Source organism: Pelodiscus sinensis, chromosome 3, assembly GCF_052426305.1.
Source record: "Pelodiscus sinensis isolate ZL-2025 chromosome 3, ASM5242630v1, whole genome shotgun sequence".
Classification (NCBI taxonomy): domain Eukaryota; kingdom Metazoa; phylum Chordata; order Testudines; family Trionychidae; genus Pelodiscus; species Pelodiscus sinensis.
In genome coordinates this window covers 114,041,745-114,069,614 of record NC_143054.1, presented here as the reverse complement: position 1 = coordinate 114,069,614, position 27,870 = coordinate 114,041,745, and the positions used below count along the sequence as shown (strand labels likewise).

General features: G+C 41.2%; 1 protein-coding gene across 17 annotated transcripts in view; it reads right to left on the bottom strand.

Moving 5' to 3' along the window:
- The window catches only part of ARID1B (AT-rich interaction domain 1B), a 451,067-nt gene that overhangs the window by 16,620 nt on the left and 406,577 nt on the right, over positions 1–27,870 (bottom strand). For 10 of the 17 annotated variants that reach the window (XM_075924505.2, XM_075924502.2, XM_075924499.2 and 7 more), the window contains 5 exons: positions 25,678–25,787; positions 24,783–24,941; positions 17,416–17,625; positions 13,731–13,935; positions 709–847 (listed from right to left, as the gene is read on the bottom strand). In XM_075924505.2, coding sequence (XP_075780620.2) covers positions 709–847; positions 13,731–13,935; positions 17,416–17,625; positions 24,783–24,941; positions 25,678–25,787 — 823 coding nt within the window. The remainder of the gene's footprint in view (positions 1–708; positions 848–13,730; positions 13,936–17,415; positions 17,626–24,782; positions 24,942–25,677; positions 25,788–27,870) is intronic. The other 7 variants (XM_089777303.1, XM_075924506.2, XM_075924508.2 and 4 more) reach the window with 3 other exon arrangements.

Below are 27,870 nucleotides of genomic sequence, written 5' to 3'. Positions count from 1 at the left end.
GTGTATTTTTTTCTGCTTTTCTTCCAAAAGAGGCTTTTCCAACAATTGGCCCGTCTACACCCTCTTTTGGAACATCCCTCCTCCCTCGTGAAACAAGGCTTACAGGGATGCCAAAAAAAGTGTCTGTTTTTCCGAATTTTTTTTCAGAAAAGCAAATGCATTCCTTGGACACAGCAGAGCTTGTCTGGGATACGGTATCCCGGAAAAGCTCTGCAGTGTAGACATAGCCTAACAGAATTCTCCCTGTAGCTCAGGGGCAGGAGACTATGTTTAGAGGTAAAGGACCAGGGTTATAGTTCTTGCTCTGCACATATATGTGGTTTATGATGGAAAGGGTCATTATAGAGATGATCATGATTTCACATTTAACTTAGAAAAATCCCCATGTTCTCAAGTTTTAAGGCTGTAGTATCACTGACAACTGAAATATTCAGTATCAGCTCAGGAATTCTCCCTCTCCTCCCCCTCCCCACACAAATGCACTTTATTATGGGAGTAGAAGGCAGAGTCCTGATGACAACAGCTGCTGCAACTGTTGTAGAGCAAGATGTTCTGATGCTAAATGACCATGTAAAGATGCCCTTAGAAAGAACAAACAGAACTCCGGAATGCTGCTTTTCCTTATACTGTGACACACATGATGGATCACTGTTCCTACTCTATGTGGCAAGCAAAGTGAGATTGAACAAAGCAATGAGTTTCCAATACCTGCCGCCCTGCATGGGCGTCATCTGTCCATGAGGTGTTGATGCTGGTGTTGGAGGCTTCAAGTCGCCTGGCACTTCTGTCATGGAATTACTACCAGTAGACTGGGGAGTTTGGGGACCTTGTAGGGAACCAGAATTAGCTGGTAGATTTAAAATAAATAATAAATATTAGATATAACAAGAAAAAAAAAACCAGGTAAGCAGCAGTCATCAAGAAGAGAGTTATTTTAAAATGAGTCTGCTACTCTGCTTACAAACCACGTAGTTCAGCGTGTCAGGCTTCCTGTGCCTCCCCTGAGAATTCAGTGCTGTATCACCTCCCATCTTTTCTAAAATTGTGAATTTGCCTAAAGCAACATGAATGGAAATCAGCTAGGCAAAGGGGGACCTTTATTTTAAATAATAGGAAAGAGATGCAAAGTCTGTAGTTTATGTCAGTGTAACTTGCACCCTAGTTACACTGACATAACTTCATCATATAATCAGTACCACAATACAAACGTTGATATCTCAATGTTCAAACTGAAGGATTACTTTACTAACTCAAACTGATGTATAAACACAACATCAGGATAACTTCACAATTTCATCTACCTCTGAAATACATCTCAGAGGTGAAATGTGGCAACCAGTTAACACTGAAGGGCAATCGTATAAGCCTATAAGATAGGATGACAAGAATATTCTACCAAAACCAGAATCTGAACAAGACACTGTGGTTAACATCTTGTAAAAATAGCAACAGAATGTTTAACAAGTGGTTCGGACCTTGGTTTTTACACATCATTCAGACATGGCCACTGAAAGTGGAACATACTTCAATAGGCCTCAGCTCTTGAAAAAATGACATAGGTAAAGCAATCTGCAAAGTACAGTATGAAAGGACATTGACTTTTTTGCTTCCATTTTGCACTTTCATAGCTGGTATTCTGCACATATATTTCTCTTGCCCCCAATGAACCATTTGTTTCCAGGAAAAGGCATGCCCATGCTTAGTGTGTATGTCTATATCAGGTAACTCTGCAAGACCACCCATTTCATCTGCAGCTGCACTTGTAACTGAGATCTCAGTGAGGGATAGAGAGCATCCGCACTGCTGGCAGGCTTTCACCTTCTGAAATGGCTATATTTTTACTATAATTACAACAAAAGGGAGAGAGAATTCTCTGAAGAGTTCTATCCCAATGAGAACAGTTATATATGGCCCACTTAACTGAATATATTATACAATGCTGATGATGGAATATATTCACAGTGTACCTTTTAAGGAAGCCTACAGATATCCATTGGCATATTCACTGCATGCGATATTAGAATATATTCCCAACGAATTTTGTTTTAGAAATCTGATGGGTAAGATTATATAATCCATTTATAAGATTTGGTTCAGATTTACCCATGCCCTCCATCCTCACGACCCCTACTGACTTCAGTGGGAGTACCATTTGAGAGAGGAGCTGTGGGATAAAATCTTTTAATGAAACTTCTGTAAACAAAGATTTGCCAAAAGGAAAATTACAGAGTTTGAGAATATTTAGAAAAAAAAATTCTTAGCCTTAACTTTGCATTTCTTGGCTTGTTTCCCTTAGCTAGGTAGAGTCTATCATGTAAACTCTTTTTAGTGCCTGGCTTGCCTCCATGTGCTCAATGACTAAATGACAAAAATGTGGACATTGCTGCTAAAATGAAAAATCCAGCAGGCAGGAAGGGTTAATCTGTTCTGATTTCCAGGAAGGGACAGAGGATCAGAGTTGGCCCCAAATCTTAGGAATCACATCATCTTGATGGATGCAGGTCACTCTTTTCTTGGAGGATGCCTTCCTTCTGTTTGCTTCATTCACATCTATACTGCATCTTGCCAGTATCTGGAAATCATTCCTGCTCCTGAAATATCAGAATCTTTGCGAAGCTTGCTTTGTTAGTCCTAACGGGGCTATCCTTGGTCTTGTTTCCTGACTGTTTTTGGTGTATGCCCATATAAGTAATGAAGTTCCAAAATCTTTAAAAAATCATTTACCACATTCATACATTAAGAAAGCCAAAACACAACACAAAACTCATGCTTCGCAACAGCCTCACCTACCCCCCGCCGCCTGCTGCTGCTGCCTCTGATAGAGGCAGCATCGGGGGGAAGGAGGTGGCACAGCGGAGACCGTGTGTGTGTGAGGGAACTGGCTTTTAAGCTGGCTCCTCCCCAACACCGGCTTCTGTTCCTCCCACTCCCTTGCTGCCTTTGATACAGAGGCAGCAAGGAGGGTGGGGAAGTGAGTAGTTGACTAGCCAATAAGAATAGGCTTATCAGGGAGTTGACCACTCAACTACTCACTCACATCCCTAGGCAGAAGCCATCTTAAAAGCCGGTTCCCCCTGAACACCGGCTTGCACAAAGCTGCCAGCCCTCCTGCGCTGCTGCCTCTGATAGAGCAGCAGCAGCAGGAGGTTGAGGGGCAGGTTGGAGCTGGTACATGTGGAAAGCCAGCTCCCTGTGCATTGGCTTCCACGGAGCTGCCTGCCCCAATGCCTCTCCTTTAAGCCAGCTCCCCACAAGCATCAGCTCCTGCCTACTCCGAGTGTTGTGTAACTGCTAAAAATTTCATCTGTTACATGTTTACACAAATACACGTATTTTAACTAACCCTAACATTTAAATAATAATACTAATGAAAGTTACCACGTACATACACAACAAACTCTGACTACATCAAAGAAGTTGAGTGATTTAGTTTCTGTATCTCCCCCCCACACACACACCTTACATCTCAAGGTATCCACTGCCACAAAGCAAATTCCTCATTACTTCACTGAAAAGTGCAAGAAACACAAACCATTTCTGAGTTAAGCTATATGGATCTTAGAATCAATATATTAGAACCAGGTAAGCATCCTAGCATGGCCCCATGCTATTTACTATAAAATACAAAATTGCCTCAGCCGATAAATTTCAAGCTTTTCTCATGATGGACCATTAAGTGCCAATTAATTTTTTCCCTAACCCACCCCAGGCAAGAAGAACTTAATTCAGACTTAAAAAATAATGCTGACAGCAGTTAAACTATATTTGCAGTATTTATGAGTTGCATAAATACACCATATTTTTATTATAAAATAATAATAATCTGTTTTATAGTATTTCCTTATATAAAACATGTTTGACTGAAAAAATCATAAAGCAAAATGAGTCATCCAGCTGTGAACTTATAAGTCAAATTTCTACCTGCTGGCTGATTCTTTTTTTTTTTAAAGAATGGTAATAAACAGCTGAAAAATGTGTTGTACAATAGAAATGCACAGAGAATGTAAGCTTCCCGAAACTACTTTGTCAATGTGCTTAAATTAGAGATGTGAGAGTATTTCAGTCTCTGTGCCTGTTAGGTCACAGATTACCTATAAGGACAAAAGTGTGCGTAACATGGATCCAGAGCCATTAGGAAACAGAAAACAGCAACTGGTAGGCTACTGAACAGTTAATCTCTGGTTTTGGAACAGTGCTGGTATACAAAACACATTTTTCAAGGCAGAAAAACCTAAGCTCTTTACTCAAAACAATGGTTAGTAATGAAAAAGCAGATAGAATTGCCTGTTGTTAAGGATGCCCGACACTTCACATTATTGTAAGACCCCTGTTTCCAGTAGGGTTGTAAAATCCCATTTAATTGGTTAACCAATTAAAGAAGGGCGAGCAGGAAGGGGGTGGCTCCATTTCGGCTGGGACAACCTCCCCACCTGCTGCCCTACATCCCCTTCCCCAGCTGCAGGTAGGGGCTGCTCCAGCTGGGATATTGGCAGGGTCAGCCCACAACATGTTGGCACTTGAAGCAGGGAGCTCAAATGATGCCCCCACGCCCCCTCGCTTGGGCCAAAACTTTGAAAGGTCTCAATTCTGCCACATTCCTGTTCTACTCCTCTCATGGTACTGTAGAGAGAATACATATGCACCAACAGCAGACACAATTTTCTACACTCTGGGTCCTAGTGGCACCCCTCCTCACCCCCAGTCTGGTACCTGAGGCAGCCGCCTCAGTTCACCTCATGGTAAGGCCAGCCCTGGATATGGGAACAGACCATGCCTGCTGTGAGCCAGAGCATACCAGCTGGAGCAGACCTGGCCTGTGGGGTGCCCTCGCTCGTCACAAGCAGGGGCTGCTCTGGAGCAGCCCCTGTCCACAGTGGCCCCCCTGCAGGGGGGCTGCTCCAGCCCTACCCGTTAACCTTAACTGGTAAGCCTCACCCATTAAGGATGAGGTTTACCTGTTCAGTCTTCACATCCCTAGTTGCAGCAGCTTATAATGTTGTCAAACTGTAACCCTTTGGGCTGAAATTTTCCAGACCAGGTATCTGATTCAGGATGAATATTTTGTTTGGCAAGTTTCAGTCAAAATGATTTAGTTGTTTCTGGGAATAAAGCTGAGGGAAAAGACATACTTTTACCCATTTAAAAATCTGGCAAGTATCTGTTCCTGCCTATGTTACAGTCAAGTCATTTAAACCAAACTTTTCCACAGATCACTCATAGTATTCTTCATTTACTTGATGTGAGAACCTGTGGTCTGGTTTGCAGAAGTGTTGAGGATTCATGATTGGTACTTCAGTCAATGGGAGCTGTGCTTTGAATATATTAAGTACTGTAGAATGCTAAATACTTTGAAAAAAATCAAGGCCCTAGGAGTCTTAAATTACGCTCCCCAGATTAGTGGATACTTTTGACCATGATCTCTCTGTGTTTCAATTCCTCTCTGTAGAATGGGATAACACCCTCTTGGCACACAGGGGTTTTGTGAAGACAAATTAATTGAGGTTTGTGAAGCACTCAAATATTATACTGATGAGCAACACAAAAACGCTTATGAGGAAATTAATAATTTTGTATTCAAAGCAGTAAATAAGGCCTAAGGCTATACAGTGAACAAAATTCTGAACTGGAGAAGAAAACAAAATATTGAATAGCCGCTTACTTAAAGATCAATGTCCTTTTTTGCACACTGAATGAGGAATGGGTGCTTTGGAAAAAACAGTATGATCTTGTAATTAAAGACTGCACCATATTTCATACATACAAGGGGTCTGACCTAAGACTGCACATCAGCTTAACTCTGGCATTTCCTAACTTCTGAGTGTTTGACCGACACTAAAATAATGTTTTCTGAACACAGTTTTTGTATGTTATCTATATACACAATGCAAAAACACAGGTTACTTACTGGCTGCGTCTAGATTGGCATGATTTTCCGGAAATGCTTTTAACGGAAAAGTTTTCCTTTAAAAGCATATTCGGAACAGAGTGTCTAGGTTGGCAGGGACGCTTTTCCGCAAGCACTTTTTGCGGAAAAGCGTCCGTGCCAATCTAGACGCGCTTTTCCGCAAAAAAGCCCCAATCGCCATTTTTGCGATCGGGGCTTTTTTGTGGAAAAAAAATCTGAGCTGTCTACACTGGCTTTTGCCTGAACGGGAGCAGGATAGTATTTCCGCAAGAAGCACTGATTTCTTACAGTAGGAAGTCAGTGTTCTTGCGGAAATTCAAGTGGCCAGTGTAGACAGCTGGCAAGTTTTTCCAGAAAAGCGGCTGATTTTCCAGAAAAACTGGCCAGTCTAGACATAGCCATTATGTATACTGAGAGTACTGTTCAACATGCCCTATGTGCTGTGAAAATGACCAGAAGGTATGGTCTCACATGTATGTTTACATAGCCTGTTAACATATGATTACACATATTATATCATTAATTATACTTTTCCAGCTAGAAATAATGAAATGGAATGCTTTTTTCTGTGTGTGTCAAAGCTTCTACCTGCTCCTCCTTTAAATCTCGCCTTGCATCCCACTTTTGTTTAGATTTTCAATGTTATGCTATTTTCTTACACTGTCTATATCCATCCATGTAGCTTAACTTTTTTTCTATTGTAACAGTTTAAGTTGACTGTAAACTTCTTAAAATAGGGACCTCGTCTTGTTTCTTTGTCAAGTCCTACATAAGCACTCAGCACTATAAAATAACAACAACATCCACAGAGAATTAAAAAAAAGGAAACAGACAATTATTTGAAGTGTCTAAGCTGTGATATGGTTTTGCATACAAAACCATGCAGATGACCTGGGGATGGCTAGAAAAATACTACTCTATGTCTACTCAGCTAGTGTAATGTGATTTTTCAATCTACAAAAAAAAAAAAAAAAAAAAAAAAAAAAATCTGAGCAACACCTGCCTTATAGGTGCCACCACAGATTTTGTTAAAAATTGAAAGAAAATTGTGTGAAAGCAACATTTTTCATCATGGCACCTTTCACAGCCTCCTATATGGACTAATTTGCTGCTAGCTGCATGAAATTAGCACCTCAGTGGCTGTTTCTTAAAAGGCCTGAATACCTAGGGAGTGTGGTTTCAGGAAAGACCCTTTATTTACAGTAGTTCAAATGTGCAGTTAATAAAAATAGAAAAAAATCCTCCCCTTGCCAGAATTATTTTTCCTTCAAGGAAAAAAATGAATGCAACCTCTTGAAACTTCATTACTATGAGGCCTGACATGCTCTCTAGGATATCCCTACCTTTTGCCAGAAGCTACAAATGTATACGCTAAAGTAAACAATGAAAAGGTTACTGAAGGTTAAGTACATTCACATACTTCAGACTGAACAGCCAGACACCACGCTGGGAAGATAATTTACACAGCATGAACCCAGTGCCCTAATTCTGACTGGGGGGGTGGGGAGAGGGGAATGGGGAGGGGAGAGTTAGCCAGATATGCCACAGGTCTACAGTGAACAGAGGTCAATCAGAGGGCACTTTTATTTATAACCCAGACCCTTTTCTCATTTATCTTCCACTGGGGATTCCCTGGTTGGCTACATGACAGGTTTTGTGACATCACCTGTCAGCTAATAATAGAAATTCAGTCAGCCACCTGCCAGTAAAGATGGATGGGTTTTTGGTTACAAACTTACTAATTGAATGACTGGCTTCACCCTTTGTCCCCCCCTCCCACCCCGCCGCCTCCCTAAGTCTTGTTTCTCTGCTGCCAAGGAAACAGAGAACAGGCTGTTGGATCTCTGTGTTACACCACCAGCACAAACTATTATCATATGATCTCAATGACACGGTCTAGGTTTTATTCAGAAGTACCCCCAATCTATTGCTGAGTACTGCCCAACATTCACTGGGTATTATCCATATGACAGGTCCCACATATATGTTTGTATTATTCTGTTAATATAGATTACACATATTATCATTAGTGAGCTTTTCTGGTTGGAAATCATGATACAGAACCCTGTTGTTGGTGTGTCTAAGCTACTACCTGCTCCTCCTTCAAGTCTCTCCTTACATCCCATTTTTGTATTTAGATTTTCAATGCTACATTGTTTTTGTCATAACTTCCAGTTTCATGAGTACTCAACTGATCTATTTATTGTGGCTAACAGAATTTCTTTTCCTACCAATGAAAGAATCTAGAGCATAAGAGTGGAAAACAGATTGCATATGTTTTTTGCAATTTGCCTTCTGGTAACCACTAGCATTTTATAGTAATTCCCATCTTTTATTTTCAATTTAGAATTGAACTGAGCAGTTCTGGCTCGTGCCGGGTCCAGAATTGCTGGAGTTCTGTATTTTAAATGTAGTAAAAGCTGCTTGGGTCTCACTACATTTAAAATGCAGAGCTGGGGTGAGGTTAGGCCCTGTACTGGCTCTTACTACATTTAAAATGCAGAGCAACAGAGGGGGTAGCTCCTGGACCTGGCACAAGCTGGGACTAAGCCAGACTTGCTCAGTCTCGGCTCCCTGTGGATCCAGCAGCCCCTGTCTGTGGGGGTGCCAGCCGGGAGCTGGGAACCCTGTGGATAGGGGCTGCTGCTGTAACGCAGTCCCTGTCTGTGGAGGCAGAGGCTGGCTGTGAACACAGGCTGCTCCAGCAGCAGCCCCTGTCTGTGGGATATGGAGCAGCCTCTGCTCATGACAAGCGTGGGCCTGCCATGGGCAGAGGTTGCTTCGCGGCCGCCTCCCCTGTCCCCCCCCCTCCACAGCAGTGCGGGAGGGGACAGGCATCACTGTGGAGACGGTGCTGGAGGGAGCCAGCTTTTAAGCTGGCTTGCCCCAGCACCAGCTAGGGCTGCCAGATGGTTCAACTAAAAATATCGACCCCCCCCCAAAAAAAAAACCACCGGGGAAAAAATTCTGTTGAGGAAAAAGAAGAAGGAGGGGGACACCAAAGTTGTCGGGGGGGGGGAGTCCGAGACTTATTAAGCAAAAATAAATAAATAAACAAACAACATGGCCCGTTTCAGAGTGAGTGCAGAGTCAGAATAGGGATAGGAACACAGGAGCAGTTGAGCACTAAGACCCAGGGAAGGCATTGCTTCCCCTTAGTTTTTAGGCTTTTTGCTGGCGGCCATTTTGTGTTCTTGTTCAAGCCAGAACTTAGCTTCCCTGCGGAACCAGGTAAGTTTAGGGTCTGGGGAGAGGGGGGAAAGAGGGAGGGAGCAGGGGGTGGAGGAAGGCTGGGCCCGGGCACTAGGGTTGCCAGGTATCCAGTATTTTCGCTTCCTGGCCGGGGGGGGGGGGGGGGGGGGGGGAAATCAGAAAACACCGGACATTTTAGGTGTCCAGTATTTTCTGAAATTTTTTACAGGACAGGAGGCGAAAATACTGGGCTGTCCACATCAATACCGGACACCTGGCAACCCTAGCACCAGCTTCTCCTTTCCTCCCTTGCTGCCTCTGACAAAGAAAGCCTTTTCCAACTGATCCCTTATGCCTCGTGCAATGAGGTTTACAGGATTGGTCGGAAAAGGCTTTCCTTGTTGACCAATCCCCGTCTAGACTGCCGCTTTTTGCCAGCAAAGTTCCATGGCGGCAAAAAGCGGCGGCCATTTCTATTCAAATGAAGCGCGGGATATTTAAATCCCCGCTTCATTTGCAATAGCAATGTGCCTAATCTACATCCCTCTGTCGGCAAGGGGGTGTAGTTTAGACACACCCTATAGTCTCAGGTAAGCTCTTTCTCAAGGGAGGGGGAGAGGAGCCCAGTGGTTAAGGGCTCTCAACTGGGTGGTGGGTTCAAGTCCCTGTCTAAAGAACATTTAATTATTTATACACAGTGGAATAATTCCAACAGGAGAAAAGCGAGAATTCACTCAGAATACTCTAATGCCCAGTGGTTAGGGCCTTCACATGGGAGACTTGAGTTCAAGTTCTGTTCCAAATCAGGCAGACCAGCAATTTGATTTTGATTCTTATTCTTGCACATCTCAGGGAAGTGCTCCCTAACCCCTGGGCTAGTGGGTATTCTGAGGACAGATTGAAGGCACATGTATGAAAAATTCCTGACTTGCATCCAGTTGTCTTTTGTGGAAGGCCTAATCCAGCAGACATGATCTTAGATATGTTAACCAGCTTGGGCCTGTGGGCAAATGACTTGTTTGAGAATCCTGCTGGGGCTTAGGCATGAGTTAAGGCACTAAACAGCTTGTTAACTGTGGGCTGGCCACAGGCCATAAGTGACTTGACACCTGCCCAGTGCAGGAAACTTTGGTGCTTATCAGACTTTAGGGGCCTACAGGGCAGGTGGCAGCTGAGTGCTGGTAATGAGAATATCAGTGGCACCCAAATGCCTAGACACCTTTATGGATCTAGCTCTTGGTTACTCCTCTGACTCAGAGACTCTGGTAGGATCCTTTCTACTACCTGAACCTAATCCTAGCAACAGAGCTACTTGCTGGTTTTAATGAAAACCATGTGACCTTCAAGCAATCACCTGGACCTCAACCTCACAGAATCAGCTGGGAGACAGGTGATTTGTCAGAGGAGGGGGTTAAATTCAACTCCCCTAAGGGCAACCCTGCCCTTTTTTTGGTCATGTATACAAGCTTCAAAGAGGCTGGTATGTGCAATGTTTAAAAGCAGGACCCTTTTAATCTACTGCTTCCAGTTCCAGGGATGCCCTGTTTCAATTGCAAGCTAAAAGAGGGATGGATTATCTAAAGTACATCTATAATCTTATTGCTTTTGTGAAGTTAAAACATTAATACTGCCATAAACTGAAGAAAACGAAAAAAAGAGCTGACTTAAGAGAACAGGCCCTGTACTTTCTGCAGCATCTATACCTCAGCGGGATTTCATGTACTAAAGCTGATACACACTGGGAAAGTCTTTTTCCACACACAAGTGCAGCCCATTCAGTGACACAAGTTCTTTTCCAGCAAACAAAACAAACCTTGAGGTCTTTGCTTGATTCTGACCCCCCTTTCCCCCGCCTGCTCTTCTGGTCCCTATGTCCAGCTGTGTTTTTATTTTGGAAACATAGTTTCAGTTCTGTTTCTAGACAACCTGTTTGAATTGAATGTAATGTGATAAATTCAAACTTGGACTATGCAGTTTTCATTTACAATTTCAAGATGTGCTGTAGGGCAGCCCATGACATTTCTCTGCTTTTGTTTAAAGTCTGGATATTTAAATCAAGAGTCTTTAATTCAAAATTCAGATAGTTTTATGACGATCATCCCTAAACAACTAATGAAAATTAATGAATGGCAACACTGTAAGAAGGGAGTTGTAGAGAGGAAGAGAGAAGCAAAATATTTCTCTATTCTTAGTTTTGCTACTTAATCTAATCTAATCTAATCTATCTATTTATTCCTCTTCCCTCATGAGTCTAAAAAGCTTCAGCTTCATTTACTGGCCCTTTCTGCAAGTAATGCTGCCAAATCAAACAGTTTTCAATTTTTGATTAGAGTGCCTGTGACTCCAACTGCTGTTCTTGTTTATAACAACAGGTAGGTCATTCTCCCAGCCTCCCAAACTTGTTTTTCAGAATAACATGCTTGCCTGATACATTAATACCTATAATAATTGTATGGCATAAACATTTATGGTGTTATAAAAGGGTAAAAATAAAGTCACAATGGAAGGTAAATCTGAACTATCAGGCAAAAATTCTGGACACTGAATTCTGTTAGATTGGGATGACTCTAAAGGGAAGCAATATATGCCCTATCAGTAGGGACATTTACAATACCAGACAAAGCACCAGAGAGAGCATCAGAAGGAATAACCCTTCCTGGAAAGTAACCCTTTCTGGCAAGTGAATATACTGCATGACTTAATAGGTCTTTGCTACTTCTAATATCTCTGACAGTGGGATCATAAACTAAGGGGAGAGCTGGCTTGTTTCCTGGCTTTTCTTATTTCCAGCTGCTATATTGCAATAAAATAAATTATTGGGAGGAGGCGGCCTGTGGAATAGTGAATGCCCTCCATTTGCTATGTATCCTTGATATTATTGAGTATTAAAAAGTACAGGCAGTCCCCGGGTTACGTACAAGATAGGGACTATAGGTTTGTTCTTAAGTTGAATTTGTATGTAAGTCGGAACTGGCTCCAGATTCAGCCGCTGCTGCTGAAACTGACCAGGGGCTGACTACAGGAAGCTGGAGGCAGAATTGCTCTGCCCCCAGCTTCCTGGAATCAGCCACTGATCAGTTTCAACAGCGGCTGAATCTCGAGCCTGGGACAACCTGGCAGCACCCCAGCTGCTCTACCCCAGGGTCCACAACAAAAGCCTGGTCTGCTGGGGGGGGGGGGGCACTAGCTGCGCCCCCCCCCCCAGCAGACCAGGGACACAGGGAGCAAAGCCGCAGCGGCGGCGGAGTCCCGCGCCTCTGAGGCTTTGCCAGAGCAAGCCTCAGAGGCGCGGGACCCCTCCGCCTCCCCGGCTTTGCTCCAGGTGTCCCTGGTCTGCTGGAGACGGTCCCCAGCAGACATGGGGCACCCGGAGCAGCTTTTCTCGCCCAGAGGTCGAGGTGGCGGGACCGCTGTGCTCTGGGCAGTCCCGCTGCCTGCGAGCTCCGGGGCGAGAAAGCCCCGTTCGTAAGTGCGGATCCGACATAAGTCGGATCCGCGTAACTCAGGGACTGCCTGTACTCCACACCAGGAGAGAATCTGAGAATCCCTTATTTCTGATTCACACTTTCAGAAATCCTTGCTCTTCTCTGATTTCATGCAGGCAGAAAAAAGTATGTATCTATTAAAAGTTCTCTTCTGCCTGAAGCCAAGAAGTTAAATACCCCACAAAGCAATATACCTTCTATCTCTTCTTTCATATGCTTACCATATTACTCCTCTAAATTTCTCTAGTTTGAATGTCAATCATGGTTGTCCCCTTATGCGTCTTGAGTAGATAGAACGTAGAAAAAAAACAAATCTCATTCTCTTGACTACTTCAAGTACCCTACTGTACATGAAGATTCATTAACCAAAATCAAGCATTTCTAGCTTTAAATCCCTCCCTACAGTAGACAACAAGATACAGACAGAATGGCTAGCACTCAATCTAATACACAGGATTAGCAACAATGGCAGAGGGGAGTGATGTATTCTAAACTACAAAGCTCAACACTGTACTATGGATATTTTCTCGTCTCAACTCTCTTCATTTGCCAGGCATTTGAAACAAACAGTACTGGAACAGGAGTTATTTATTGGGCCAAAAGCTGCCATCCTTACTCATACTGAATAGTACTTTTTACCTGTCAGCAGGCCCATCAAAATTTGGCTCCAGATTTCCAACAATTGGAGTATGGATGGGCAAATCTGGCCCTTCCTCATTTTACATTTTTTTCTTTTTGACATGAGTACCTCATATCTTACGGAGAGTGCAGGGTAGGGATGGGAAATCCCTTTAGAATGTCACTGTTGTTATTTTTCCATTTATTTTATTATTCATTATTTTTCCATTTTACAGTTTAACCATTAGAATGTATTTTCCGACAAAGAAATGCTTAAACATGTGTGGGCATATACGCGTATCTAAAGTCTATCCCTTACTGTTAAATTTCACACTAGTCTGGAGTCAATTCAGAACACAAATAGGATCCCTACAGAATATTTATTTAGCTAGTTCATCTATGGTTAGCAAGAGAAGCTTCTAAAATGTTTGTTGGGACAGGACGTTTGAGAGATGCAGGATGCAGTCTAGTGAATACCTTTCTGCACTGTTAAAAATTACTGCATAAGAGGCTACAGTTCTTCTCCTTACCAGGAGATGGCGGCTGAATCTTATGTTGTTTCTTAGTATCTCCAGTGCTGAAGACCTCTGGAGGGGGCTCCTCCCCTCGTTCAATCTTACACTCAAAGGCAAACAGGTACTGAATATACTGTTTTTTCAGGGAGCTGGCTGCGCTGCTCGAAGTGCCAACATTCAGGTTGGTTGCCAACTCGCGCCACTTCTTGTTTTTATTAACCTAAGAAAATAAATGGCAGAAGTATTGGTTTGCAGCAGAGCAGATTGTTTAAATCCAAGACACACACACATACTGTCTCTCTCACCGCTTAATGTCTTGGTTTACTTTTTTTATTTGCCTCTTTTAACTAATGCTCATTGCTCTCTCACTCAGTAATGCACAACAGCGTTTACAGTTATAAAACCATTAAGGAACCTGCTGATAGCTACATAAACAGCTTGTTGAGAGTCTTCTGCATGGTGCATCTTTTCTAAATGCCTTGCACTCTTCCAAGGCCTGTGCTGTTCAGTTAGCTGTTTATCTCCATTCAAACGCACACTCACTCTCTTTCTGACACACGCATACACACACACCCTATTCTAATTAAAAAAGAAGCTTCTAAAAACTAATTGAAAAAGCAATAACAATGTTATTTTGCAATTTAAGTGTTTCTAGCACTGATAATGGAAAAAAAATTTCCTCCAGAGCAGCTACCAGCAGTCAGATAGTTTAGCTTGTAATTCTTGGTTCAAATCTCTTCATTTTCGGGCTTCTTGTGGGATTGATCAATGATCTCATTGCAACAGGAGATGCAGAGTCACGTGAAGCCCCTTACTAATTAAGACAGACTTCAGATACACTAGGGTCTGTTCACACCACACTTATAGGTTGAGCATAGGTTGGATTTGCCACACCAGATCAGACCACTGTTCTAACAGTGCCTCTAGTAACAACCAGTATTTTTCCTTTAGACAAAGGTGAAAATGCCCCAAGATGCATTGGGCTAGATGGGCAGTGCTGGGCATGATCCTATGAGGTGCTGATCACCACTGAAGTAAACTGTGTGCGTATGTGATATGTGTGTGTGTATTGGAGGACTGGGGTGGTGTGGGGGCTTACTTCTTGAGTGTAATGATGATCACTTTGCATCCTAAAGCATGAGATTTTAGCATCTATCAGCTTAAATAGCTACAAAGTATCTTAGGGCTCATCTAGACGATGCTAAAGTGTCAAAACAGGATGTGCAAATTCCCCGAGAATTTGTATATCTTCTACCGATCTCGCTTTCGAAAGCAGAGCTTTCGTTTGGACACGGCTTTTTTGGCGAACCTTCCCCCTTTTTTGAAAAGCCACTCTTCCTCAAAAAAATGAGGTTTACACGAATTTCAAAAAAGGGGCAGGGGTTTGCCGAAAAAGCCGTGCCAAACTACTTTCGCTTTCGAAAGTGAGTTCGGAAGAAGAGATGCAAATTCCTCTTTTGACACTTTAGCATAGTCTGGATGAGCCCTTACTGGTCACATCTGTTGCCAACTCCATATGCCAGCCAAGCAGATATTTATATAGTGTTTGTGTTCAATATCCCCTTCATAGCTGCCAGACAGGGTGGGTCTCTTGGCAAAAGAGTTAATCATGGGTAGACCGGCAAGGCCATGTGAAGAATTTTATTTTCCCTGTGTATTCCAGGTACATCTGGCTGCAACCCAATGGTTAAAGAGAAAGTGATTTTCAATAACAGGCACTTTTGAGACTGAAAGCCCCAATCACATGGCTCCTTTCTTGCCCATTTACTTAGCATTACATGGTGTACCACGGACACATTGAATAATGCACGTTGAAATACTTAGAGCCTAAATGTCCCGTGCATTGGTATAAAAAACAAGACTGCCAACAGAAGGTCTATCCATAGTTTTGGAAGAGGGAAGCAAAGCGCTATTTCGTGTACCTTGAAATGCAATGCTTCAGGAGGATAAATACACACCAGCACTGCACATCTATATCCTGTCACTCTTTGGGCAGAGATCATGAAATATGGCAAGCAGTGGTAGGGGCAACTATGCTTTTCAGGTGGGCATCATCCAACTATATTTAAATAAATCTCATTAGAGCAACAACGCTTTTCTTTGTAGTCCTAATGAGAGAACAAATGCTAACAAACCCACAGTGAATGATCAACCTTTGTAGCCAAAATATATATTGGTAAATCAAGTTCCTTTCAAAATGGTGTCTGAGCATCTCCTCACAACTGATATATATTGGTCAATACTGGAAAGTAAACTTAGGCCCAAAATGTGTTTTTTAAAGAAATAAATCAAATGCACCTTCTTGTTATAAACAAGCATTTAGGCCTTTTTAGGATTTCAAACTTCAACTCTCACTCGTCTCATTTTTAATGGTTTAACATTAATCAGGTGTGTAGACGCATTTTAGCCACTTCAGACAGTCAAATGCTGGCACACATCACCTGGTCATTGCAAAAGTCAGGATGGAATCCCACCTTTCATCTGCGTACAGCATTTAACAAGCAGCACAGGTTTTCTACCTTCTTCTGTGGCTTCCATCAGCATCACTCGTGTCACTGGAAAGCCCATGTTCTAATTCAATATACTATATCATGCTATGTGTTCAGATCAGCAGTAATCACTGTTGAAAGGGGTTTCCTGGACTGGCTAAATGAGAGGATTACCCAGGGGCTCAGTTACTGCTCTTCTCTTCTGAAGAAGTGGGTTTTGCTCATGAAAGCTCATAATACTGCATATGTATCTATCTGTTGGTCTTTAAGGTGCCACAGGATCTCTCCTTGTTTTAAAGTTACAGGCTAACACAGCTACCCCTCTGACACTTCTCAGATTGCATTGCTTTAGGGTAGGAAGATGTGTGTATTTTATATTTTCAGCCTCCCCACTTATCTTCCTGCCTTTAGGTTAAGTTTCCCCATTGCTATTTTTGTATTTAGATTAGGTCAGTGCAAAACACGTAGTAAGTATTTTCCAAACAGAGAAACACAGTCTCTTCCCAGCTGAGTATACAGTCTAAACATACCGAGAGAAAAATGGTTTGGGACAGTGGCTGCTTGCAAATTACATTCTCCTGCCAATTCCTAAGAGACGTGAGCTGACTTCCTAGAGGCACTGCTCCTGTGGGAGATGGATCTTTTCTTCCATCTCTAGAACAACTGTCTTCCTCCTGCTTCCCTGTTTCTAACCCTTCTCTGGAATCGGATGGCCTTCTTTTCGGATCCTTACTTAGCACTACTATAGTCCTCTTCATCAGGCAGCAAGCTAAGTTACCCTGACACTAATCAATTCAGAGCCACACTGTGCGCTACTAGAGCACTTGTGCAGTCCAACATGAGCCTTGGGTCTTGTTTACATAAACACTGAATTCGTGGCAAGCTGGGGAGTATCCCAAAACAAAGAGCCCACGTGGAGCTTGTTGCTCTACACTGAAAGTTCCAAAAGCTTTGAAACCGGAGTAGATCAAAGCATACTACAGAACTTTTAGCGTGAGGCAGGTAGGTCACTAAGTGCATGGAAGGATAGCTTGGGTTAGATTTATATCCCATCCTACTGCAATCCCATAGGCTTTATTTATACTGAATTTCCTTGTCTTCTCCCCCTTAGTTTCAGGGAAGAATTTTTAATATTGTAACTAGCAGAAAATATTCTAGCAGGAAGGCAGGGCTATGTTTTTGTCTATCTAGTTTCATCCACTTCCACTCACCTGTGCTAAACCTCCAATCTCTTTGACACAGACATATAGCCTGAACAGGTCCAGTGGCTTCTTGCCTACAGCCGGCAGACTGGCCACAGGTGTGCCCCTTTCTTCCATGAAAGTGAGGTACCGGTCCACCCACATTTTGCGTTCTGGCTCACTTCCCAGCTCATAGACTTTTGTGATCTTTTCTCCAGTTGTGGTGGATGAACTTGATTTCTAGAGCACAAAAAGAAAAGAAAAAGTTGGGGGAAGGGTGGGAAGGGAAGGGAAAAAAGAAAGTAAGATACTCACAACATTGAAAAAGAGAAGATGTCAAACAAACTAAAGCTATCACACAACAGTAAGGAATGAAGGCTACTAGTTCTGGCACAAACAGGACATTCTGTCCATATACTGCAAGTTACATGATTTTAAATAAAGGGCCCAAACTCCCCATTTCTATTATTTTCATATGTTTCTTTCACTGATCTGAGCTTTGGATCCCAGAAGGCAAGTTTCTGATGATGCCTCATATCATTTTAATCATCACCTCCATCATCTAGTTTTTAAACAGTTCTTTTCATCCACAGATCTCAAAGAGCTTTAGAATTTTACAATTAAACTATACATTAAATCTATACAATGTGTAATCATTCACAGAACACCCGGAAGCAAAGCAAGCCCCAAAATGCTCCATCAGAAGAGGAATTTCTGAAGAAAGAGCTTAGACCAGAAGCTAGAACAACCAACTTTCTTGGGGAGTAGTGCTGGAATTGGGCAGGGTATAGGTTTTACCTACTCTTCCCATCATAGCCGGCTTAAAAAAAAAAGGCAAAAGAGAGAGCTGACTGTCATTTTCTCATATCAACCAGTTTGAGTACTGGTCATGAGTAACCACCCTCTTCACTTCTAAAGGTCAAAGGGAAAGACAGTGTATAGCCGTCATACATATTCTGCAGGTGGAGAAAGCACACACACAGCACACTGGTAAAAATTAAGGCTCTATACAGAAGCAGGGCCCATCGCAAGTAGCCAGATCTTGCATTGGGATATCCACAAAAATGGAGGATGGGAGGAAATTCTTTCTCCCTCTGTTGAGTAGTAAGAGTGGAACTGCTATATAGCTAGTCCTCTAATTTTACTATTAGCAAAGCCTCAGGGCTTGTCTACACTACACCCAGGATTAACACTGCAACAATCAATCCACTGGCTACTGATTTATCATGTCAACTTAGACATGATAAATCGATCCCTAAGTGATCTCCTGTCGATGCTGGTACTCCATTGCAATGAGAAGAGTAGCCGGTGTTGATGGAAGAACAGCCACTGCTGACCTTACTGCACACAGGACTCTGTAGTAAGTAGGTCGATTTTAGCCACGTTATTTGCATAGCTGAATTGAGATAGATTAGGTCGATAGCAGGGTTAGTATAAACTAGTCAGCATTCCTCACCCCTTGTTCCCTTCCTTACAAGGGGAGCGAGAGGAAAAAACTAGTGGATATGTGTACAAGTGCATTTGCCAGCCTTACCTGGCCCCTTTCATCACACCTTTGCTAAGTAAGCAGAGTCCCCTGCGACGTATAGGAATTGCACCCCACTGGTCCCCTACATGTGTGGCTCTCTGAATAATGCCTCCCTTCCACACAGTATAAGTGTTTTGGTTCTGCTGCAAGAAGGCATTCTGTCCCTAGAGAGGAAAAGAGATGATTTGTCCCGAAGTGAACTTCGGGTTATTCGGAATTAGACATGATCAGGACATTTGGACACCAAGGTATGTGGGAAGGACATGTACACATGCCATTATGGAGACGGAAACATATTCTTTATATAACAAGTCAGAGATGTGACCCCAGCTCTGGCAAACACACTTCAGCATCCTTGTTCACCACCCACTGTTCCTACCCTGCTTAACTTTTCCCATTTTTTATTTTTGACTTTTAAAGAATAATATTTTAAAATAAGCAAAAACATTTTTGACTGATCAGCTCTAAACAAAATTCCCAAATACGTACTATGGGACGAGTACAGAACAAACTTTGCTGATCACAAGGTTCTGATCAGGGCTTGGCACTGTGGCAAGAAGCAACACGTAATGTGGTGACACACAGCATCCTGTGATTTTTAGCCTGTTGATTACTGTGGTGTTCAGAAAGCCAATGATAGCTTGCATAAAGCATTGCCATCAGTCACCTCGTGTAATTTCGGCTGGAAAATCTGAAGTGATCCAAATCTCCCTCTGCTGCCTGGCTGAAATTTGGCAATGTTGGAGAAGAGCCAGGAGGGAAGAGAACTAGAGCCAGGAGGATGTGACCCTTCAGTTCAGTTGTTATTTCCAGTGAAAGGGTATTAATTTTAATTAAATAAATAGTATCCTGAAAAAGCTCCCTACTTTGCTACCTGAATTTCTAATTTCTTCAGTTGTAATTCTTCATAATGATAAGTATGTAATCTTATCTTTCACATTCTGAAATCAGAAGGTCCAATACTAATTTCATTGACCCAAACTCAACTGTGCGGCAACTCTCCCAGAAGATGGAGGAGCCAAGGCTGAATGTGGGAGCCAAGGCTGGTTTGAAATGGAGGGAGGAGTGTACATTGGCATAAGACTTATGAATAAGGCTGTGAAAGGACAAACGTAACGGTTTTGTATGTGGCTGTTCCCTCGCCTAAATTGCTTCAGCTCACACATTGAGGAGCATTTTGTTTTTAAACAATATTTAAGCAGTGAACTGTTTTTACTTCAAAGATTATTAAAATGGAAAGGAAATTTTAAAAAGAGCCTGGAGAGCAAATGGACAAGTCATAATCCTAAGTATTTTATTCTCAAATAGGAACTTTTGGGTGAACACATAACCAGAGCTCCAGTGCTACCCACTTAAGTGAACAACAAAATGATTTTACTCTTTATAAGCATTAATTGCTCAGTCTCACATTTGTGATGTCACAGACATCTTTATCCATATTCTAGGCAAGAAGTACCTGGTTATATATAGCTGTGGCGTAGTGGGGGTGCTGTCTGCTCTTTGACCCGGGGTCCCCCTGTGCTGTGATGGGAGATTCTCACTGACTCTCCCAAATGTGTATTAACCCAGACACCCAGGCTCAGCCTCCCAGGGAGAGACAAAGGAAGGAAGGCGGAGACCAGCACCTGGCTGGGGGGGCAGGGCTGAAAGAGAGTTTTAGTTTCTGTCTGGTATCATGGAGGAAGCAGCTTAAGCAACAGGCTGGATTTAGGGGCCCAGTCTCCCCCATCTCAAGGGGGGCTGAGGCATCCTAGGCCTGCCCTGTAATCAGATTACATCTGTGCTGTGCTGTATCCTGGAGAAGCAATAAACTCCCTCTATTCTACTGGCTGGCGGAGTCTGTTCGTGCCATTACGGGGGTGCAGGAGGCAGGGAAACCCCGGCTGCACTGTCACAATAGCACATTTTATTTCCACTTACAACTAATATAGGTGGTAATAAACTAGTTGCTATTACGCTTTTATATGAGTTCACCAGCACAAAAATGTTCAGATTTAATAGTCAAATGAAAATGTTTTACCCTGTTAAATTCTTCTTTTAAACCAGTAGCACTGCAAAATGGCAGCTAGTTTTACAGTCTTTCATACTGGGCTCTTATACTATCTGTCTCTCAAATTATGTTACTTTCCTGTAACATGGCAGCAGGCTCCAAAATGAGATTATAATCTGTAAACTTTTCAGTTTGCAGAAGGTAAGAAATACTTCTCACTCTGTGAGCTTTCAGGTCGTCACACTTGGCAAAATGGGTACTTTTAAAAAAAATGAAACATTAACTTGAGAAGAATGCATGTGGGGCAAACACCACCCTTCTCCAAAAGTAAATGTCTTTTTCTCTTCTGCACTCCTACATGCTTAATAATATCAAAATGACAGATTTTATACAAGCTTGTGCACACACTAACATAAACTGCAGTCCTGGATGGCCAAATTCAGCCTGGAGCATGTGTTTACTTCATGTACATTTTAAACTTTAGAAAGTAGGGAATTATTACAGCCTACTTACTGACTAACTTAAAGTGGGTATGGCAGGCAATATTGGAAAAATAATAAAAACCTTATATTTTTCTTTGTGAGCCTGTCTGATTAAAACTATATCACCGTGTTTCAGTACCCTTGTAACCCTAACCTTCACTACTCCAGTGTGAGGACTCTTATGGAGAGATGATCTGTCATGCCTAAGCAGGTGATGACTTTTGAAACAAAATAAGAAACAGCAAACTTGTTTCCATATTTAATTTGTTTCATCCTATATATTATTTACATTGAATCAAAACATGCACTAGTGCCTCATTGAACAATACTCTACCACACCCCTTATGGTAAAGCTGCAAGGATCCTTCAGGCAATCCGAGATACTTGCTTGATAGTTTGTTTTATCTTCAATAATTCCTTTCAGATTTCCGCTATAGGTAGTTATCTCTATTTGCATCTGTCTGTGACTGTGCATGTATGTGTGTAAAATATAGCTTGATAGTCCCACTTTCATAGTTTGTTAATATTTCTATACTAATAAAGACCTATTTTTGTTATGCACGCACACACACAAACAGGCACAACTACGCATGTGTGATATCTTAAAAGACTGCTTGCAAAAGACTCTTCTGTGCTTCCAAAAGACAATGAGCAGTCATGGAGATTTTTATTGATTGCCTGAAGGATTCTACAGACTGCAAATCTCTCCCTAAAAACCTTGTTGGAAAAACTGTACCATTCAACTATCTCTACTGTAATATGCATATGTAGATATAAACACTGAACAGTTTTCACAGCATTTTAAGTGGATTAATAACCCGACTGTCTTAATTTGTGTCACAATGACCCTGCTCTCAGTCTCTCTCATAGTGAGACACATATTTTCATATTCTAATGAATTTTTAAGCCATTTTGTTTCTTACATAACTGATTACCGCATAGCCAGGTCACTGAATCTATCCAGCGACAGAATCCCACAATACATATTGTTACTAACCCCTTCTCTGCATCTTCTCCTTCTACACTTGCAGAAAAGAATCACTGAACAAAATGACTCTGCTGGTGCAGGAAGGTACTATGCACAGACCACCCTCACCATTGCCCTCACTCACTCAGGGAGCCAAGACCACTGTCAAAACCTTAGTACTTGGATAATCTGATGAATAAATTAGCCAGCCCAGGCCGTTTTCATATATCACTGGGAAGAACGGGGAATCCCAATTAGGGATGTGAAAGGTAAACCAGTTAGTTTCACCATTAACCAGTGAGACTTACCCGTTCCAATTAATTGATGGGGCTGGAGAAACTGCCTGCCTGCCTTGGGGAGGGGACTGCTCCAGGCCCACAGGCCCTGCTGTGGACAGGGGCTACTCTGGCAGTCCGGAGCAACCCGTTTGTGGCGGGCCGAGGCATGCCTGTTGCAGGCACCGGCCAGGCTGGGGTAGCCCTGCCTACGATAAGGGGCTGCTCCAGTCTAACCACGGTGGCCCTCCGCCCATTCCCCCTTTAGTCGGTTAATTGGTTAAACATAAATGTAATCAGTTAACCATTTAAACAGGATTTTACATCCCTAATCCCAATAACCATTTCTATCAATCTCAAACTATTGTTGTCAATTTACGCTGTAAACAAACTTATCCAACAGTCTGGCTTCCATAAAGAAAAGGAGATAATTTGCTTGAAATCTTGTATTTTTCTATCATTCTGTAGTTCTCCAAACCAAAATCACACTAATCACTCAAACTATGAAGCTAACTGAAGTTAGTGAAGAAGACTGAAAAGGAGAGCATGTGGAACAGGAAGCTTACCCGTGGAAGCAAAACCTTAATGCCTCCCACATCATTCACATAAATATTCCAATTTCTTTGTTAATTTTAACTGGAAACAAACAAAATAAAACAAAAAACAAAACAAAACAAAAAAGAGAGAAAAGAAAATTTCCCATCACCAGTTTACAGAATTATCAGTTCAGAAATGTTATTAAAATAAAGACAGGATGTGACCTGGAGGGTGTAAACAACACCAGCTGCCTTCTGAGACTCAAAGTCAGTGTTATACAGATATCAAAGTTAAGGTGGTGCATTTCATCCCTAAAATTCCCCTGTTCTCTCCTGCACAGCTTACACTCTATGAAGAAAGCTGTCTCTGCAGATAAGATGCTAAGAGCATAACTACTTTCTCAGAGGAGCAAGAAGTTAGTAATTCTGAATTGACCTGCAATGTCTATAAACATTTCTGGGGACAGACAACTTTAATGTCTGGCTCTATTTGCTACAACGAGATAATAGCAATTAATAATATTCCCGGTCTGAGATGTTAACTATATTTCCAGGCTCTGGACTAGTTAAGATTTTTTATCCTCTCCAAATTGCTTTTGCCTTGAGATGTGCTCTTCAACTTACTTTGTGAAAACTAATGTGTTCCTGAAAACTAAATGCTAGGCTAACTATGCACTAAAATTGAAAAAAGCATTATATTTTGTATATAAATATAATACAGTATTTTGCTCAAGTGAGTTTTTTTTAAATAAAATAATGGCAAATACCTTCCTAATTTAAGAAGCCAAAATGGTTATTAGCTCCCATATTTGCTTATATTTTCATACTTATTTTTTGTATTTTTTGCTCTTTGCATCTCATCTGGAAATGATACTTAATTTACGTGTTATGTGCTGTTCTGGATTCAGATTTTTCTGCACAACCTGTTTCTAGCATGAGTACTACTGTTTATCTAAAAAAGTAGCTTTATAAAAATATATAATCATTAACTTTTCACTAACCTTTTGGTTCAACTGAGTGAAACGAATCACAACTGTGTGCCCTGAGAATTTATTATTTGCATATATGAAATTTAGATATACAAATGCTTCAGAACTGTCAATGACAGACTTGCCTGAGGCACCTTTTGTGGTGCAAAGCCTATAATCCACACTATGCCTGTTCTTACTACTCACAGAGAAGAAAAAATATATATTTTTTTAAATAGTAACACTAATGAACAGCGGGACGAACAGTGAAGTCAGTTGTGTGAAGGAGTTTGGACCCAATAAAAGAAACGGAATGTCCTTATCAACACAATTGGCATGCTCTGTAAGCTGATGCATTATGGGACAAATGCTTTCTTCACAACAACTGCTGTATTACCAGACAGTAAACTTTCACGATGCACTCAGTTTTACTCTTTCTGTTATTACTGGGTCAAATTTTGCCCTCTGATAGGCATGCTCAGGTCCCACAGAAGCCAAGCATGTATCTGAGAGCTGAATTTGGCCCTATTATTATAAAGAAAGAAAATCCTTTAGTGGATAAATTATGAAGAAAAATAATTTATAAAACAAACAAGCAAGCATTAAAATATAATTAATTACAAAAAAACCCAAAAAACCAGAGCCACTTACAGGGCTTGATGGAGTCTTTGGCCAGCCTGGGCTGCTAATGCTATCACTTTCATCTCCATGAAATGAGGAGATGCTAGCAGAGCTTGGGGACATTGGGGAAGGGACTGGCAGGTTGCCTGGGGTTGGGGGCTGAGAAATACCCTGAGAGCTGTAGCTATCCTGTGGTAGAGGAATAAAAAAAAATAATATGACAAAGGCAGGGCAAACTTTATTTTAAACAAAAACAAAAAAAATACATCCAGTTTAACAGACTGACCAATTTTTTATATATAAAATATATAAACAGAGAGACACATACAGAAAACACACACATACAGAAATATATATATATATATATATAAAGGTATTAAAACAACATTTTTAATTAGTATAATTTGGAAAATTTGCTGGATGCTTGGCTAAAGTCACTAAGCCACCATGCTTACTTCAAGCTCAAATGGAATGCTAAGCATGGGTTTCCCCTTATGAAAGAAAGAAAAAAAAAGCTGTTCACCTTATTTTATCAAATAAGGCAGGAAAGCAAAATATTAAAGTATGTTGCTGCTGCTGAGGCGGCCAAAACAGGAAGCTATAACTGAAGGCAGAGAAAAATGGCTGCAAGTATTGAAACCAGGCAAGACCCTCTTTCCCCCCCCCACTTGGCACAGCCGAATCCCCACACAACTGTTTGAGTGGGTTGTTTTGCCCCCGCGAGTTAAAATGCCAAAGAACTAGTAACTTTCAGATCCACACAATGGAGGAAAAAATAGAAAGAAAAGAAACAAACAGAATGCACATGAATGGAAAAGGCATGCGGGAAAGAACAAAAGAGGGTAGGCCAGAACCAGAAAATGGAGGACAACATAGCGGACTTCTGCTGGGCCGAACCAACACCACGTGCAGAGGAAGGAAATACCTTTGACTTGCTCTCAGGCTGTGGGGGTCCTTCTTCTTTGCCATCTGCTTTGAGAGGAAGGGGCAGTTTGGACTCACCAGGTGTCATCATATCTGCAAGACCCATAGGTGCTAATCAAAAACAGGAGAAACAGTTTAGCATGATAGCCTTGGCTTTACATGAAAATGTTTCCCATTGTCAAAAAATGATGGCATGTAATGCATGGGTATTCCACCTTCCTTTCTCCTTTTTTTTTATTGTAACACCTGGAAATCTGGAAGTCTCTTAGATTTAAGCAGACCAAACAAAAGAAAACAAACAAACAAACAAACAAAAACCAGAGGGGAGAAAATACTATTGCACAGCAAAATCATTTTAAAAGGTGTCACTAAAATGTTAATGTTTCTGGCAAGTTTGCAATTGTTTCTATAACACAACTGCAAGAAAAGAGATAGAGGTAAAATTATATACAATGTGTTACAGAGCAGATTGAAAGAAATGTTATGTCATCGAATCAATGCAAATAGCCAAAGAACAACTGCTTGACACTGCCTCAAAACTATGTGCACAGCATTCAGTAAAAATTGGGACCATCTACAAGACAACCACTTTATTTTTAGAGATTCAAGATAAGCAGAAAGGGGAAAGGACAGATAAAGCAGTAAGACGAGAAAGTGGAGTATTTAGATTTGCAAAACATACAAATTATAAGAATTAGAAAAATAACATTCTTTCAATAAAGAAACATAAACCTGATGGTTGTTGGACCAGTTTGCTTTTCTGAAAAATGCAGTCAGTTCACACACCACATTAAAAAAAATTAAGTGGGGGGCGGGAGGAAGAATAGTGGCGGACAGAACAAGCTTTAAAAAACATTTCACAGATTGTCCACAATAATGATTATTTCACATATTCGTGTATTACTATGTTTTAGAAAATAATTAGTTTTAATTACAGCAGTCAGAGAGTGAGCAGGACTCTGGTGAATAACCTGGCAAGTTTTGCAGTGTTAATTTGCTAATACCTTTAGCATCACTGCAGGTTGAGATTATGGGTCTGCCAAAAAATCTACCCAACCATGTGCCATGTGAGTTTACAACTGTACGCTTAATAGTCTCCATGGAACTACTGGTGATTTTCATGGGCATGTTTTCTTGTTTTTCCCCCCACAGCATATTTGTAGCCCAATCAACCCCTTAAAGTCATCACAACACAGAAATCATAATTGAGACACTTTACAAAAATTACTTGCAATACTTAAAGACTTTAAGAATTGGAACAAAACCCCCTTTTTCAAGTGATGCAGCTGCAGCATAAATGTATTGAGATCAGCTAAAAACACTGTTATTTTTATGAATGTGGATAAAATCTCAACAAAACAGCCAACAATGTTATGCTGAGAAGCCTGTCTATACTAAACATCTGATTTTATGCTGTATTGCCCTTAAGCCCCTTTTGAGGAACAGGGAAGCTTGTGACCAGTATGAATTGAGGACCAGTATCTTGACACTTTTTTTTCAATCCTACAGATTTTTAAAATAAGCTTGTTTCCTAAAACAACACCATCACCACCACCAAAAAAACAAACAAACCAAAAGAACAGAAAATCCACACTTATGAAAGAAAGCATAAAATGTACTCCTATAATTTGGTTCCAAACTGACATAATGTTAACCCACATGACCATTCCAGAATTTCATACTATAGAAGTTGTTCAATACCAAACTAAACACATTCCCCCAAAATTATTTTGAAGAGATGGAAAAATCAACCAACCATCAGCCATGTTTCTTCAGCAGATTATCACACTGATGACTTCAAGGTCTTTTTGCAAATTATATTCTTTTATAACTTATTTGATATTCTTTTCTTGTAATTTGGTTTATATCAGAGAAAGGGTTACACGTTAATAGTTTAATCAAAAGACAAATGACCCAAGCCTGTAACTTACCACGGTAATAGCCATTTAAATTCACACACAAAAAAATAAATCAAATAATCATTTCAGATGATAAATTATTTTGATTTTTCCTGATTTTATCTGCTTTGCAGTTTGCTTAAAGACACTTCCACTTGTGCTGGTAACAAGGACTTTCAGGAGCTGAAGACAACTATGAAAACCTTTTTTATTTAATAAAGTGCTCTGAATGCAGGTTAATAGTCTTTGTTCTATATTTATTATTGTTCTATCTACCTTCCAGTGAGAACTGTAAG